The 13,966-nt window shown below is 42.8% G+C and overlaps 1 protein-coding gene across 1 annotated transcript in view; it reads right to left on the bottom strand.

The window, feature by feature from the left end:
* C5 (complement C5) overlaps positions 1-11,951 on the bottom strand; it is a 50,793-nt gene extending 38,842 nt beyond the window's left edge. The window contains exons 1-9 of the mRNA XM_032232559.1: positions 11,717-11,951; positions 7,948-8,140; positions 7,454-7,622; positions 6,581-6,651; positions 5,265-5,356; positions 3,697-3,779; positions 2,660-2,750; positions 2,041-2,146; positions 361-487 (exon numbers count right to left, since the gene is read on the bottom strand). Of these exons, the coding sequence (XP_032088450.1) occupies positions 361-487; positions 2,041-2,146; positions 2,660-2,750; positions 3,697-3,779; positions 5,265-5,356; positions 6,581-6,651; positions 7,454-7,622; positions 7,948-8,140; positions 11,717-11,781 (997 nt within the window). The 5' untranslated portion in view covers positions 11,782-11,951. The remainder of the gene's footprint in view (positions 1-360; positions 488-2,040; positions 2,147-2,659; positions 2,751-3,696; positions 3,780-5,264; positions 5,357-6,580; positions 6,652-7,453; positions 7,623-7,947; positions 8,141-11,716) is intronic.
* Positions 11,952-13,966: the final 2,015 nt, after the last annotated feature.

The raw sequence follows: 13,966 nt of genomic DNA, 5'->3' as shown, positions 1-13,966 counted from the left end.
ACAGACAGACAGACAGATATCATGTTTCCCTGAAAATAAGACAGGGTCTTATTTTTTTAACTCCCAAAATAAGCTCTTGGCCTTATTTTCAGAGAGGGAGAATGGTGATGGATGGATGGATGTGTGGATGGATGGATGGATGGATAAATGATAGATAGATAGATAGAGAAAGAAAGAAAGAAAGAAAGAAAGAAAGATGATGGATGGATGGATGGATGGATGGATGGATGGATGGATGGATGGATAAATGATTGAGAGAGAGAGAAAGATGATGGATGGATGGATGGATGGATGGATGGATGGATGGATGGATGGATGGACAAGTAAGACAGACAGACAGACAGACAGACAGACAATTACCTCTGGTCTCCAGCACCGAAGCTGCGATATAGAGGGTGGCCCCATCAACATCCGAGAGCTCCCTGTATCCCAATTCGCTGATGGCTATTTGGCTATTGAAATAAAGCACCCCGACGCCTTCCTCCATCTGAAGATTAAGAGCAAGACAAGAAATTAGACACGCACACACCCCTCGCAATCTTGAACCCCATGATTTTGGACACAGGATTTAGTGGGTTCAGTGGGTTTCCTCCTTTATTTGTGTAAATGTGTCCTGGAAGCTACCTAAATTGACCTGGACAAAAAGCTTTGGGCTGGCGAACTGCAGATTAAACCATATCTAAATCAGAAAGGCCTGCAATTATATTCCTTTTAGAATTTTGGCCTGCCACACTTTCTCTTATTTCATTATGCTGTTTCTTTAGTATAGTTGATGGGAGCGGGGAATAGACAGGAGGGAGATTGTGGAATGTATTGTTTTCATCCTTTACTAGAAGCCAAGGTCATCCTTTGTCTCTGTACTTTGACACCTGACCGGAAGCAGCTGGGTGTGGATGCCAGCATGGAAGAAGAAGATTGGACCATGTGATGGATTATGGGTGTGGGGACAAGATCATGAACTTTTAACTGGGTGGGATTCTGATGTCATTTCCAGTATTGGGATTAACACAGATGTGCTAAGATGTCTGCTTTATTAAATTGGAACTTTAAGGATCGTTTTGCCTTTGATTCTGATTTAATTCTACATGATGCTTGGAACGCTTACAGCAGCGAGGTTTTCTTGCACAGAAATAACCAACAGCCTTCGTGGTCACATTTAGAGACAAATAAAGCCTTAAAAGCACCACGCGAGAAGATTTGGATGGTGTCCCAAGTGTTGTGTTCCCTAATTGGTCCAGCTTCACTTTAAGATTAATAGGCAGAAGGTGCTGATCTCAAAAGAGATTTAATTGGGGCCTTTTGAGAAAACAACCTGGTACATATTATTTATAAACAGTTCAAAGGTAAAATGAGCCACAGTGGCACAGTGGTTAGAGTGCGGTACTGCAGACTACTTCTGCTAACTGCCGGCTGCCTGCAATTTGGCAGTTCCAATCTCACTGGGCTCAAGGATGACTCAGTTTCTGTCCTTCTGAGATCGGTAAAATGAGGATTTTTGGGGGCGATAAGCGGACTCTGTAAACCACTGAGAGAGGGCAGTAACAATAACTAGCAATTGCTATTCCTTCCTTCCTTCCTTCCCTCCTTCCTTCCTTCTTTTCCATCTTGGCACAGTGGCCAGAATGCAATATTGCTGGCTAACTCTGCCCACTGCCAGCAGTTCAATCCTCAGTGGCTCAAGGTTGAACTCAACCTTCCATCCTTCCGAGCTTGACAAAATAGGGACCCAGATTGTTGGGGGCAAGATGCTGACTATAAACCGCTTAGAGAGGGCTGTAAAGCACTGTGAAGTGGTATATAAGTCTTAAGTGCTAAAGTAGCACAGCTCTGCTGACAAACAGGATTTTCTTCTACGGGGGAATGAATCCCGCACGGAGGAGTCGTGGGTTTTAGAGCCAAATTTCGGTTCCAAATGTTGTCTTATGACTCTGAGATTCAAAGCGGAAACCTAGATGTCGGACTCCCTGCCAAGATAAACCTAGAACCCTGAATCTAGAGCAAGGAAGAGGCTTGCTGGGGGAGGTCTCACTCCAGGCTTACGTGAACTTGACGCAACGATCTGGGTAACATCTGCTTTGTGGATCCTTGAATGATTCCAAAGCGGACGTAAACTTCGGCTTCACTCAATTTTTTCTTGTAAAAATACCTTGAAGGTAGAGAGCAAAGCAACATAGACATTATTAGAATAAGAGAGTTGGAAGGTACCTTGTAGGTCATCTAGTCAACCCCTTGCCCAAAAAAGAGACCCTACACCATTTCTGACAAGTGGCAGTCCAATCTCTTCTTGAAAGTCTCAAGTGATAAAGCTGCCACAACTTCCGAAGGCAACTTCTGTTCCATGGGTGGATTGTTTTTCACTATCAGAAAAATTTCTCCTTATTTCCAGGTTGAATCTCTCCTTGGTCAGTTTCCATCCATTGTTCCTTGTCTAGCCTTCAGGTGCTTTGGATAATAGTTTGACCCCTTCCTCTCTGTGGCAACCCCTGAGATATTGGAAGACTGCTATCATGTCTCCCCTGGTCCTCCTTTTCATTAAACTAGACATACCCAGTTCCTGCAACTGTTCATTATATGTTTTAGCCTCCAATCCTCTAATCCTCTTGGTTGCTCTTCTCTGCCCTCTTTCTAGAAACTCATAAAATTGATAATCTGGGCTTACTGAGCAAGGATAGTAATCTTGAAGCGTTCGAAATGCTTGTAGCTAATAAAGCTGTTTTCTGGAATAATTTCAACTGAAAATCTTGGCATGGCTGAAATGTAAAAGAAAAGACAGTTCATTCCTAACAGTTCAGTGACAAATACAAAAACGATTTTCTACAGAGGAGATCTCTTTATCTGCTGGGCCCTGAGAAATGTATATAGCAATAGCAATAGCAATAGCAGTAGACTTATATACCGCTTCATAGGCCTTTCAGGCCTCTCTAAGCGGTTTACAGAGAGTCAGCATATTGCCCCCAACAATCTGGGTCCTCATTTTACCCACCTCGGAAGGATGGAAGGCTGAGTCAACCCTGAGCCGGTGAGATTTGAACCGCTGACCTGCTGATCTAGCAGTAGCCTGCAGTGCTGCATTTAACCACTGTGCCACCTTGGCTCTATAGCCACAGCAATAGCACTTAAGACTTCTATACCGCTTCATAGTGCTTTTACAGCCCTTTCTAAGCGGTTTACAGAGTCAGCCTATCACCCCCAACAATTTGGGTCCTCATTTTACCCACCTAGGAAGGACGGAAGGCTGAGTCAACCTTGAGCCTGGTGAGATTTGAACTGCCAAATTGCTGGCAGCTGGCAGTCAGCAGAAGTAGCCTGCAGTACCACACACTAACCACTGCGCCACCGTGGTTCAATATGGTGGAAAATGCTTCCCACTAGTTTAAAATGGTAAACATTTGACATCTTACATGGGGAAATTAGTTTCTGTTGCTTCCAAGCAACATCAGCTGAAGGTCATGTTAATTATCTCCAAGTTTTTTTTCCTCTCAAACTGCCCCAGCTGAGCTAAATTCCTTCATCACAGCCACTTTTTCTGCCTAATGTACCTCGCAGGGTTATTGTGGGCAAAATAAAAGGCAGAAATATTAGGCAGGTTCATCACTTCGTGTTGCATATACATAAACAGTGGGATAAAAATATCTGATAATACTCCTCAGGGCATGAATATGTGCAGTAGTAGCCCAGTAAAATCATCAAGATTACCATATTCTTTGACTTGAAACTTGGCTACGGCAGAGGTTGTGAATTCTTGATCATACTTGGCTTTAATGGTCCAAATACCAAACCTAAAAAAATAACAATAGCAATAACAATAACAATAACAACAATAATAATGGCAGCCCCAAAGGCTGTGAATCTCACCAAAGATTAACCACGCAATAATAATAATAATAATAATAATAATAATAATAATAATAATAATAATAATGAAACTGTTGATCACATAATCAGCTGCTGTAAAAAAATCGCGCAGACTGATTATAAATTGCGGCACAATTCAGTAGCACAAATGATCCATTAGAATTTGTGCAAAAATTATAATATTAAAACAGCAACAAACTGGTGGGAACATCAGCCTGAAAAGTCACCGAAAATCAGATGGTCAAGATCTTGTGGGATTTCCGTATACAAATGGACAAAATACTGGCGCATAATACACCAGACATCACACTGGTTGAGAAAAATAAGGTCACAATCATCGCCGAGAAGGAACATGAAAAAATTGCAAAATACCAGGACTTAAAAATTGAAATTCAATGACTATGGCACAAACCAGCAGTGGTAATTCCAGTGGTAATTGGCACACTGGGTGCTATTCCAAAAGCACTGGAATTACATTTAAAACAGTTAAAAATTGACAAAATCACCACCAGTCGAATGCAAAAAGCCGCACTGCTTGGATCTGCACGCATATTACGAAAATACGTTACGACGTCCTAGGCCCCTGGGTGGGGCCCGACTAGTAACCAATGCCAAATCCGGCGAAACAACTGGCCACTGTGATACAATTGTATAATGATGATGATGATGATGATGATGATAATGAGACATCCCATAATGCAGTTAAATAATTGTGGACCTCTAAATAGTTTTTTCAGTATATCTAGTTATTTCTCTGTTCCAAAATACATAGATGAGGGACCGGAATTTAAAATCTAATGTTTTGCTGCCATCGTGTGGCCATTTAAATGCATGGCAGCCAAGATTTTAAATACATCAATTTTGCCTTCTGCTCGTTTTCTTAATTGGTTGCAGAAATCTGCTGAAGGTAAAGGTTAAGGTTCCCCTGTGCTGCTCGTTCCCGACTCTAGGGGAATGTGCTCATCTCTGTTTCTAAGCTGAAGAGCCAGCGCTGTCCGAAGATGTCTCGGTGGTCATGTGGCCGGCATGACTCAACACCGAAGGCGCACAGAACGCAGTTACCTTCCCACCAAAGATGGTTCCTATTTTTCTACTTGCATTTTTGATGTGCTTTCAAACCACTAAGTTGGCAGAAGCTGAGACAAATAACGGGAGCTCACTCTGTTACGCGGCGCTGGTGATTCGAACTGCTGAACTGCCCACGTTTCTGATTGACAAGCTCAGCATCTTAGCCACTGAGCCACCGCGTCCCTCTATGCAGATGCATATTAAGCAAATGTATATTTTTATGCAGGAATCTACATACCCACAAATTTGTTTCCACAGCATTTCACTGCGGGGTTTGTACATTTCGCTTGCAAGCTAATATTTAATTCAAGGTATTGTATTGAAAATGTCAATAGATTTACTTAGGATATGGAGGAATTTTGAATTCAGGAAATGAGACGATTCCGGTAGCATCTTCTTCACGTATGATGTCCACTTCTACTCCATCTGGATCCTTCATGAGACAAAAGAGCACTTTGAAAAAAAGCATTTGTGGAGTTTTATTGAAACTTGACGTATTATTCATTACAGTTGGGATGTAGAATGTCTTTTTTAAAAATTCCATGGATGCCCAAATCCTTAAACTTCATCAAATTACATTTTAATAATCTTTTCATTGGTTTCCAGCCTTAGTCTCTGATTCTCTTTTATTTATAAATAATGATTTGAGGAAGGGGCTGCTAGTGAAGATGTCGCCTTGGTAAGAAGGAGATTTTTTTATCCCTAAAAGTTGCTTTTTCAAAAGGCAGCTGGACTTTCCAGCTACCTTCACAATGGAAGAAGATTTTTGGGTGCGAAGGGAACTTAACTTAACTAACTTAATTTAACTTAATCTAACTTTACTTTATTTTACACTTTACTTCATTATCATTGCACCTCATACAACGAAATTAAATGTCATCTTCCATCTTCCAATGTACATTATACATAAAAAATAAACCCAAAACACACCTTCTTTACATTATGTATAATTAAAATTGAAAACCCCTGAGATTGCATTAATATTGTACTATACAGTAGAATTCAGTATAGTTACTGCTCTGGGATAGAAGCTGTTTTTCAGCCTATTTGTTCCTTGTTTTTATTGTCCTGTACCGGCTGCCCGATGGTAATAGTTCAAAAAAAAAAAGGGTGCCCAGGATGAGATGGATTTTTATGAATGTTTTGAACTTTCTTAAGGCAGCGGGAGGTATAAAGCTCTTCCAAAAAGGGGAGAGGACAACCCATGATCCTCTGGGCAATGACGTTGACCCTCTGGAGCACTGTCCTATCTGCCCCTGGGCAACTGGCAAATGAGACGCAGGCGCAGTAAGTTAAAATACTCTCTATGGTACAGCAGTAGAAGGTCAACAGCAGTTTGCCAATCAGTTGTTGTTTCCCGAGAAGTCTCAGGTTGTATCATCTCTGCTGGGCCGTTTTGACCAGGGCTGTAAGTCAGGTCCTTATTTTATGATAACACCCAGAAACTTAAAACTGGCCACTTGCTCTACTCGGTCTCCATTCCTTGTCTTCAAGGAGGGGGGAGAAAGTCTAGTTGCCTTTTGGGGCAGCCATGACTTGGATGAATAAGAATCTTCATAGGTATTAAGCATATATTTTTTTACCGTAAATTATCCTATTTGGGTTTAGGTTTAGAATGCAAATAAAGGCACCCTGAGATGGACTAAGATGGACTAACCACAAAAGTTAAGACAGCCGCACGCCGAGCTGGCCTCAGTTCTTCATTCAGTGAGTAGACTCGGACCTTCACTGTAAAGGTAATTCAAAATGGTTATTCAAAATTGGAGCAGTGCGGTGGTCTAGAGGTGGAGCTCTTGCCTCACCCTCAGAAGGCTGTGAGTTCGATCCTAGGGAGAGGCAGATATTTCTCTCTCTGAGCCCAATGAGAATAGAACAGAATAGAATAGAGCCAAGTAGAATGTAGAGTTGAGTTGAGTAGAATGTAGAGTTGAGTTGAGTAGAATGTAGAGTTGAGTCGAGTAGAATGTAGAGTTGAGTTGAGTGTAGAGTTGAGTTGAATAGAATAGAGTCAAGAAGAGTAGAGTGTAGAGTTGAGTCGAGTGTAGAGTTGAGTCGAGTGTAGAGTTGAGTCGAGTAGAGTGTAGAGTTGAGTTTAGTTGAGTTGAGTAGAGTCAAGAAGAGTAGAGTCAAATAGAGTGTAGAGTACGGTAGAGTAGAGGGTAGAATAGAGTCAAGAAGAGTAGAGTGTAGAATTGAGTCAAGAAGAGTACAGTAGAGTAGAGTGTAGAGTAGAGTGTAGAATAGAGTAGAGTAGAGTAGAGTAGAATAGAATAGAATAGAATAGAATAGATCAGATCTGCATATTGGCAACAAAGAAAGGCATCCAGCCAGTAAACTCCCAGCTCCATTCAATTGCCCAGACTCCAACCCACAAGGGATTATGTGGTCGTTAAAAGATGACGATGAAAGGGATAATAAAAATTCTAGGCTTCCCGTTCTTAATCAGCTGGTAGATTTGGGTTTCATTGAATGAAGAGAAGTTAGAGCTGGGCCCAAGCTCTTAAAAGCAAGATGAAGGAAAAGAGCTTACCGGATTGATCTGGAGTGTAAACAGGCTTGTCCGTCTGAACGAATAAAAAGCCGTTGTCGTACATCAGCAGCATTTTCTTCTGCCTCGTAAAATGGGCCGACGTTGCTTCCAGATATACAGACTCCACTCGTTTCTGGGGATCATCAGTCCTTAAGTCCTTCGGCTGAACCTAGATTTGGGATGGAAATGCTTTTAAAAATGTATGAACAGTACCAACCAACCGATCGACTGTGCTTTATAGCAATAGCGATAGCAGTTAGACTTATATACCGCTTCATAGGGCTTTCAGCCCTCTCTAAGCGGTTTACAGAGTCAGCATATCGCCCCCAACAACAATCCGGGTCCTCATTTTACCCACCTCGGAAGGATGGAAGGCTGAGTCAACCTTGAGCCGGTGAGATTTGAACAGCCGAAGTGCAGAACTGCAGTCAGCTAAAGTAGCCTGCAGTGCTGCACTCTAACCACCATGCCACCTCTGCACCTTTATTACCTACCGTTAAGGTGACCGAGCCTTGGAAGCGGTTGGCTGGAGTCATTGGGATGGTGCCGAAGGCATAGGTAATTGTTTTATCCGGGTAGCTTTTGATCGAGATTGTGACCTGGAATTCTTGGGTGTATCCATAAGCTTGAATTACTACTTGCTCAGAGGCTCCAACACGGATAAACTTAGGGGCGGAAATGACATATCTGCAATAGAAAAAGACACCCTCGGCGTTCCGGTCCGTTAGGTCTTTTCAGGCAGCCTCTCTAGAGCTTAGTTTACCTTGGAGGACTATCAGAATGACAGGGTTGGAAGCAGTGATGGGTTTCAAAAAAGTTTGGAACATACTCTATGGGTGTGGGCTCCTTTGTGGGAGTGACTTGCCGGCCATGTGACCTGGTGGGAGTGGCTTGCTGGCCATGTGTTTTCTTTCTTGCTCTCTCTCTCTTTCTCTTTCTCTCTGTCTCTTTCCTTCCTTTTGTCTCTCTGTCCCTTTTTTCTTTTTTTCTTTCATCTCTCTCACCCTTTTTCTTTCTTTCTTTCTTTCTTTCTTTCTTTCTTTCTTCCTTTCTTTCTCTTTCTCTCTCTCTGTGTGTCAGTCTGTCTATCTGTCTGTCTGTGTGGCAGTGGTGGGTTTCAAAAAATTTTGGAACCTCTTCTGTAGGTGTGGCCTGCTTTCCGGGTCCACTGGTGGAACCTCTTCTAACCGGTTCGGTAGATTTGATGAACCGGTTCTACCGAATAGGTGCGAACTGGTAGGAACCCACCTCTGGTTGGAAGGGACCTCGGAGGTCTTCTAGCCGGGCTCCCTGCTCAGGCAGGAGACCCCATACCCGCAATGGCAAACCTATATGGCAGAGTTAAGCTTTACAGTTAAGCTTTTCAGCAGTATCAATGTGTTGAAAGCATCTTTAATTGGCATTCAGAAGCATTGCGTAGCGTGCAAAACAAAAACTTAAGATAACCGGAAGGCGAGGAAGAATTGTCTTGTGGTCTACAGTCTTAGCTGGGCTGAGTCCAAAGTCAGCAAGTTCCTTGCAGACAAAAGAATTAGATGATTTTCTACAGTATTGCAAAAGAAGAAGAATGGGACAGCAGAGAAGGAAGTGGCTGGATGGAGTCACCGAAGCAGCCGGCGTGAGCTTCAATGGACTTCGGGGGATGGTAGAGGACAGGAAGGCCTGGAGGAACGTGGTCCATGGGGTTGCGATGGGTCGGAACACGACTTCGCAACTAACAACAACAACAGGATTGCTTGGGTTTGAATAGTTTATTAATTGGTAGCAGCGTTACACGCGCCTTCAGTGTTTAATCATGCCAGCCACATGACCACGGAGACGTCTTCAGACAGCGCTGGCTCTTCAGCTTTGAGATGAACATTGCCCCTAGAATCAGGAATGACTAGCACAGATGTGCAAGGGGAACCTTTAACTTTACCTAGTAAGACCACACCTGGAGTACTGCAACCAGTTGTGATCACAACTTAAAAGATGTTGAGACTTTGGCAAAAGTGTAGAGAAGAGCAACTGAGAGGATCAAAGGATTGGGGGACTAAAACATATGAAGAATGGTTGCAGGACTTGGGTCGGGCTAGTCTAAAGAAAAGAACGGGGAGGCATGATAGCAGTATTCCAATATTTGAGGGGCTGCCACAAAGAAGAGGGCGTCAAATTATTCTCCAAAGCACCAGAGGGCAGGAGAAGAAACAAGGAAATGGAAACCAATCAAGGAGACAAGCCATCTGGAATTAAGGAAAAACTTCCTAACAGTGAGGACAATTAACCAGTGGAACAGTTTGCCACCAGAAATTGTGGGCACTCGCATCCCTGGAGGTTTTTAAGAAGAGACTGGACAGTCACTTGTCTGAGATGATATAGGTTCTTCTGCTTGAGGAGGGGGCTGGACTAGAAGACCTCCAAGGTCCCTTCCAAATTCTATTCTACTACAATAGAAAGAGGGCTTGCAGATTACACCAAGAATAAAATCAAGACATAACCATTTACATAAATAGGAAAAGCGCAGAGAAGTTTCTGCAGTTTCATAAAACTACAGAATTCCAAGGGGTCCTGATTGTGAAAAACCAGAGTCAAGGTTTGCCTAGGAGCAGAAAACTAAGTCTTCATTTGTGGGCATCTCTTGAAGGGAAAATTATAATGGAAATATTGTTGACCCCCATTGGGGTTAAATTTGGCCTAAATCCTGAGATGGAAGGAAGAATAATTCAGAAAAGAACCAACCTGAAACTAAGGAAAAAATTTCCTGACAATTAGAACAATTAATTAATGGAATGGAATTGCCTTCAGAAGTTGTGAGCGCTCCATCACTGGAGTTTTTTAATGAGAGATTAGACAGCCATTTGTCTGAAATGGGATAGGGTTAGGGTTGAGCAGGGGGTTGGACCAGAAGACCTCTAAGGTCCCTTCCATCTCTGTTATTCTGTTAACTTGCCTCACACTTTCAGCTTTGCATTTCCAAACGGCTTCTAAAATAGAACAAGCTCTCTATATAAAAAAAAAAAACAATTCATGAGTGTTGATGTTGGCTAACTTAGGGAGGAAATTTGGCTGTTTGTTAGCCTCACAAAGGAGATAACCAGGGAAATGAAAGTTTTCTCAACATTTTATTGGACTAAGAAATGATTACAAAAGGTTTTAAAACTCAAAAACAGAAGCCGTAACTCAGCTGAATCTATATATATATAAGTGAAATGCCACTCTTGCATCATCACAAAATCTCCAGAACCATAAAGCCTACAAACTTGAAATTTGACACGTATGTCCCTCTGGGCTCCTAGGTGGTCGCTAAGAAAGGATTTTTCAAAATGACCATCAGGTCATTAGTATTTTTCATATTATTATTAACATGATCTGATGCTAAGAAGTTAGACATTCTACTCGCCCTCCCCACCTGAAAAAAACTCTGTTCCAACTGCACTTGGGCGTGGGCTAATTGGTCTGCAGCCTGGGAGTTTAGACATTCTACTCCCCCTCCCCACCTGAAAAGAACTCTGTTCCAACTGCACTTGGGTGTGGGCTAATTGGTCTGCAGCCTGGGAGTTTAGACATTCTACTCCCCCTCCCCACCTGAAAATAACTCTGTTCCAACTGCACTTGGGTATGGGCTAATTGGTCTGCAGCCTGGGAGTTTAGACATTCTACTCCCCCTCCCCACCTGAAAATAACTCTGTTCCAACTGCACTTGGGTATGGGCTAATTGGTCTGCAGCCTGGGAGTTTAGACATTCTACTTGCCCTCCCCACCTGAAAAGAACTCTGTTCCAACTGCACTTGGGCGTGGGCTAATTGGTCTGCAGCCTGGGAGTTTAGACATTCTACTCTCCCTTCCCACCTGAAAAGGAGAGAAGAGGATAACATAGGAGAAGCCTCTGTGGGGCAATCCTGGGGGAGAGAAGGGGAATAGGAGAGGATCAATGGGACCAGCCTGAGGGAGAGAAGGGGAATAGGAGAGGAGGGGCTTCTGTGGGGCAAGCCTGAGGGACAGAAGGTGAGAGGAGAGGCCGATCGTAACTACTCATTAATGTTCAAGCTTTAACTGTCAATTTACCAAGCCCCCCCAAACATCTAGTTCTGTAACGAAGCACGGGTATCCAACCAACTAGTATTTGCATAAAGCCACAAATCATTTTTTATTGCGATTGCACCAAATCTACTCTAATCGTGCAAGTTAATCCTCAGGTTAAGTCCTCTTTGAATTAACCCTCCCCAACAATTAAGCTTGGTTTCATTCTGACATCCCTTTGCAACAAGCCCAGTAATTACTTACGTTTGATCCTGAGCCAAACCTCTTCCGTAAAGCATCAAAAATAAGAAAATGCTTAGATAAATCATGTCTCCATAGACTGGCTAACCCAAGCTCTGAATGTCCTTGCCTCAACTCTCCTCGATGAAATTTGAGAGCAAATTGATGAAGAAGTTAATCATTCAACAAATCAGCAAAGAGAATATTTAGTTCCTTATAGAAAGAAGGAAAAAAATCCCCTTTTTCTATTCGGAATAATGAAAGAGATTACACGTTATTGGTTGCGTAGTTGAAAACCGCCCAATATCACTTGGATACTGAGTTGGGTGTGTGTGTGTCTAAATTTGTCAGCCGTATTTCTGTTTGTAAACTCAAAATGTTTAGTAACCAGGCAAAACATTTCCAATTAGAATACAGCTCATCTCTCCGGAATCTGCACTGCATATCGGACATTAACACAATTGTGCAAGTCCAGAGGTATTTCACAAGAAGAGTCCTCCACTTCTCTGCTCACAACAGAATCCCTGATGCCACCAGGCTTCAAATTTTGGGCTTGGACAACTTAAGAACTATGCCGCCTTCGGTTTGACTTAAGCGTAGTGCATAAAATTATCTACCACAATGTTCTACCTGTCGATGACTACTTCAGTTTCAACTGCAATGATACTCGGGCAAACAATAGATACAAACTCAAGGTGTAAACCGCTCCAAACTCGATGGCAGAAGATATGACTTCAGCCACAGAGTGGTCAACGCCTGGAACGCTCTACTGTTACATCCTCAAACCCCCCACAGCTTCAACCTCAAACTGTCCCCTGTGGACCTCACCCCATTCCTAAGAGGTCCGTAAAGGGGGCGTGCATAAGCGCACCAGCGTGCCTTCCATCCCTGTCCTACTGTCCCCATTTATTCGTATCCATTTCACGAATTCATCATCTTGTATGTACTTATATCTATTATCTTATACATTCTTTGAGTTGAGTTTGAGTTTATTGGTCTTGTATGCCGCCCACTCCCGAAGGACTCCGGGCGGCTTACAATAAACAAGGGAAGGGGATAAATAAAGAAAACAACACTTTAAAATACACAACAGTCACAGTTTCCGTGGGGCTGGATATTTCGAAAGCCCCCCTGCCTGCTGGAGCAGCCAGGACTTGGTGGCTTTGCGGAAGGCTGGGAGGGTAGTAAGGGTCCGGATCTCCACGGGGAGGTCATTCCAGAGGGCTGGAGCTGCAACAGAGAAGGTCTCCCCCAGGGAGTCGCCAGCCGACATTGGCTGGCAGATGGGATCCGGAGAAGACCTAACCTGTGGGATCTAATTGGTCTATGGGAGGTAATCGGCAGGAGGCGGTCTCTCAGGTACCCAGGTCCGATGCCATGTAGGGCTTTATAGGTAACGACCAGCACCTTGAAGCGGGTCCGGAGTCCGGAGACTAATGGGTAGCCAGTGCAGCTCACGGAGGATAGGTGTGACGTGGGTGTACTCTTGACAAAACAAACAAACAAACAAATAAATAAATCACCAGTGATTTCTTGAAATGTGCTTTTTATTTTTGCTCCTTGTTTGTCAGATACTAGAGCATTTAAAAAAAATAAATCTACGGAGATATTCAATCACCCATGTCCTGGTTGTGCCAAAGGTGGTTTTTTTTTTCCAAAAAGCAACTGGATTTTCTGGGTTGTTTTTTTTCTTTGAAAACATTTCACTAATTCAAGTTACAACTGAAGGAGCTTCTTCGATGAGAAACGAAACGGAAAAAAAATCAAGAAATTCCAGTTGTCTTTTTTGGGGGGGAGGGAAGCACCTTTGGGGTTAAAAAAGCAGAGGGATTAACTTTCTCCCCACCTTTTGGATTGAAGAGGTAGGATCGTTTCCTCTTGGAGTGAAGGGTTAATCTAAACCACATATTATTTTTTCTTGCTTGCGTTTACACTGGCGCTTTCACCAGTGAAACCTACATCAATCATCTCCCATTATCTGTTAGAGTAAGCTAACAAAGCCCATGCGAAGCTAAATGCATGACTTCAACTACGAATGTGCGATCCATATTGCTAAGCTCTGTAATCTAACCTGTTAAGCGAAGAGGTTATTAAAGATTCTTTGTTCAATGTACAGTTTGATGTTGACAGTAACTCAATATCTTGCCTGGGGAAACTGTTCCTGTTTGCATTGCTTCTTTTTTTCTTTTTTTTTCTTTTTAAAAAGGCAGAGCTGCTAAAAATAAAACTAACCTAAAGGACAAGAGTTAGGTCACAGTTGCATTGCTGGCCTTG

Source organism: Thamnophis elegans, chromosome 16, assembly GCF_009769535.1.
Source record: "Thamnophis elegans isolate rThaEle1 chromosome 16, rThaEle1.pri, whole genome shotgun sequence".
NCBI classification, from domain to species: Eukaryota; Metazoa; Chordata; class Lepidosauria; order Squamata; family Colubridae; genus Thamnophis; species Thamnophis elegans.
This window is presented reverse-complemented; position numbering and strand designations above follow the sequence as displayed.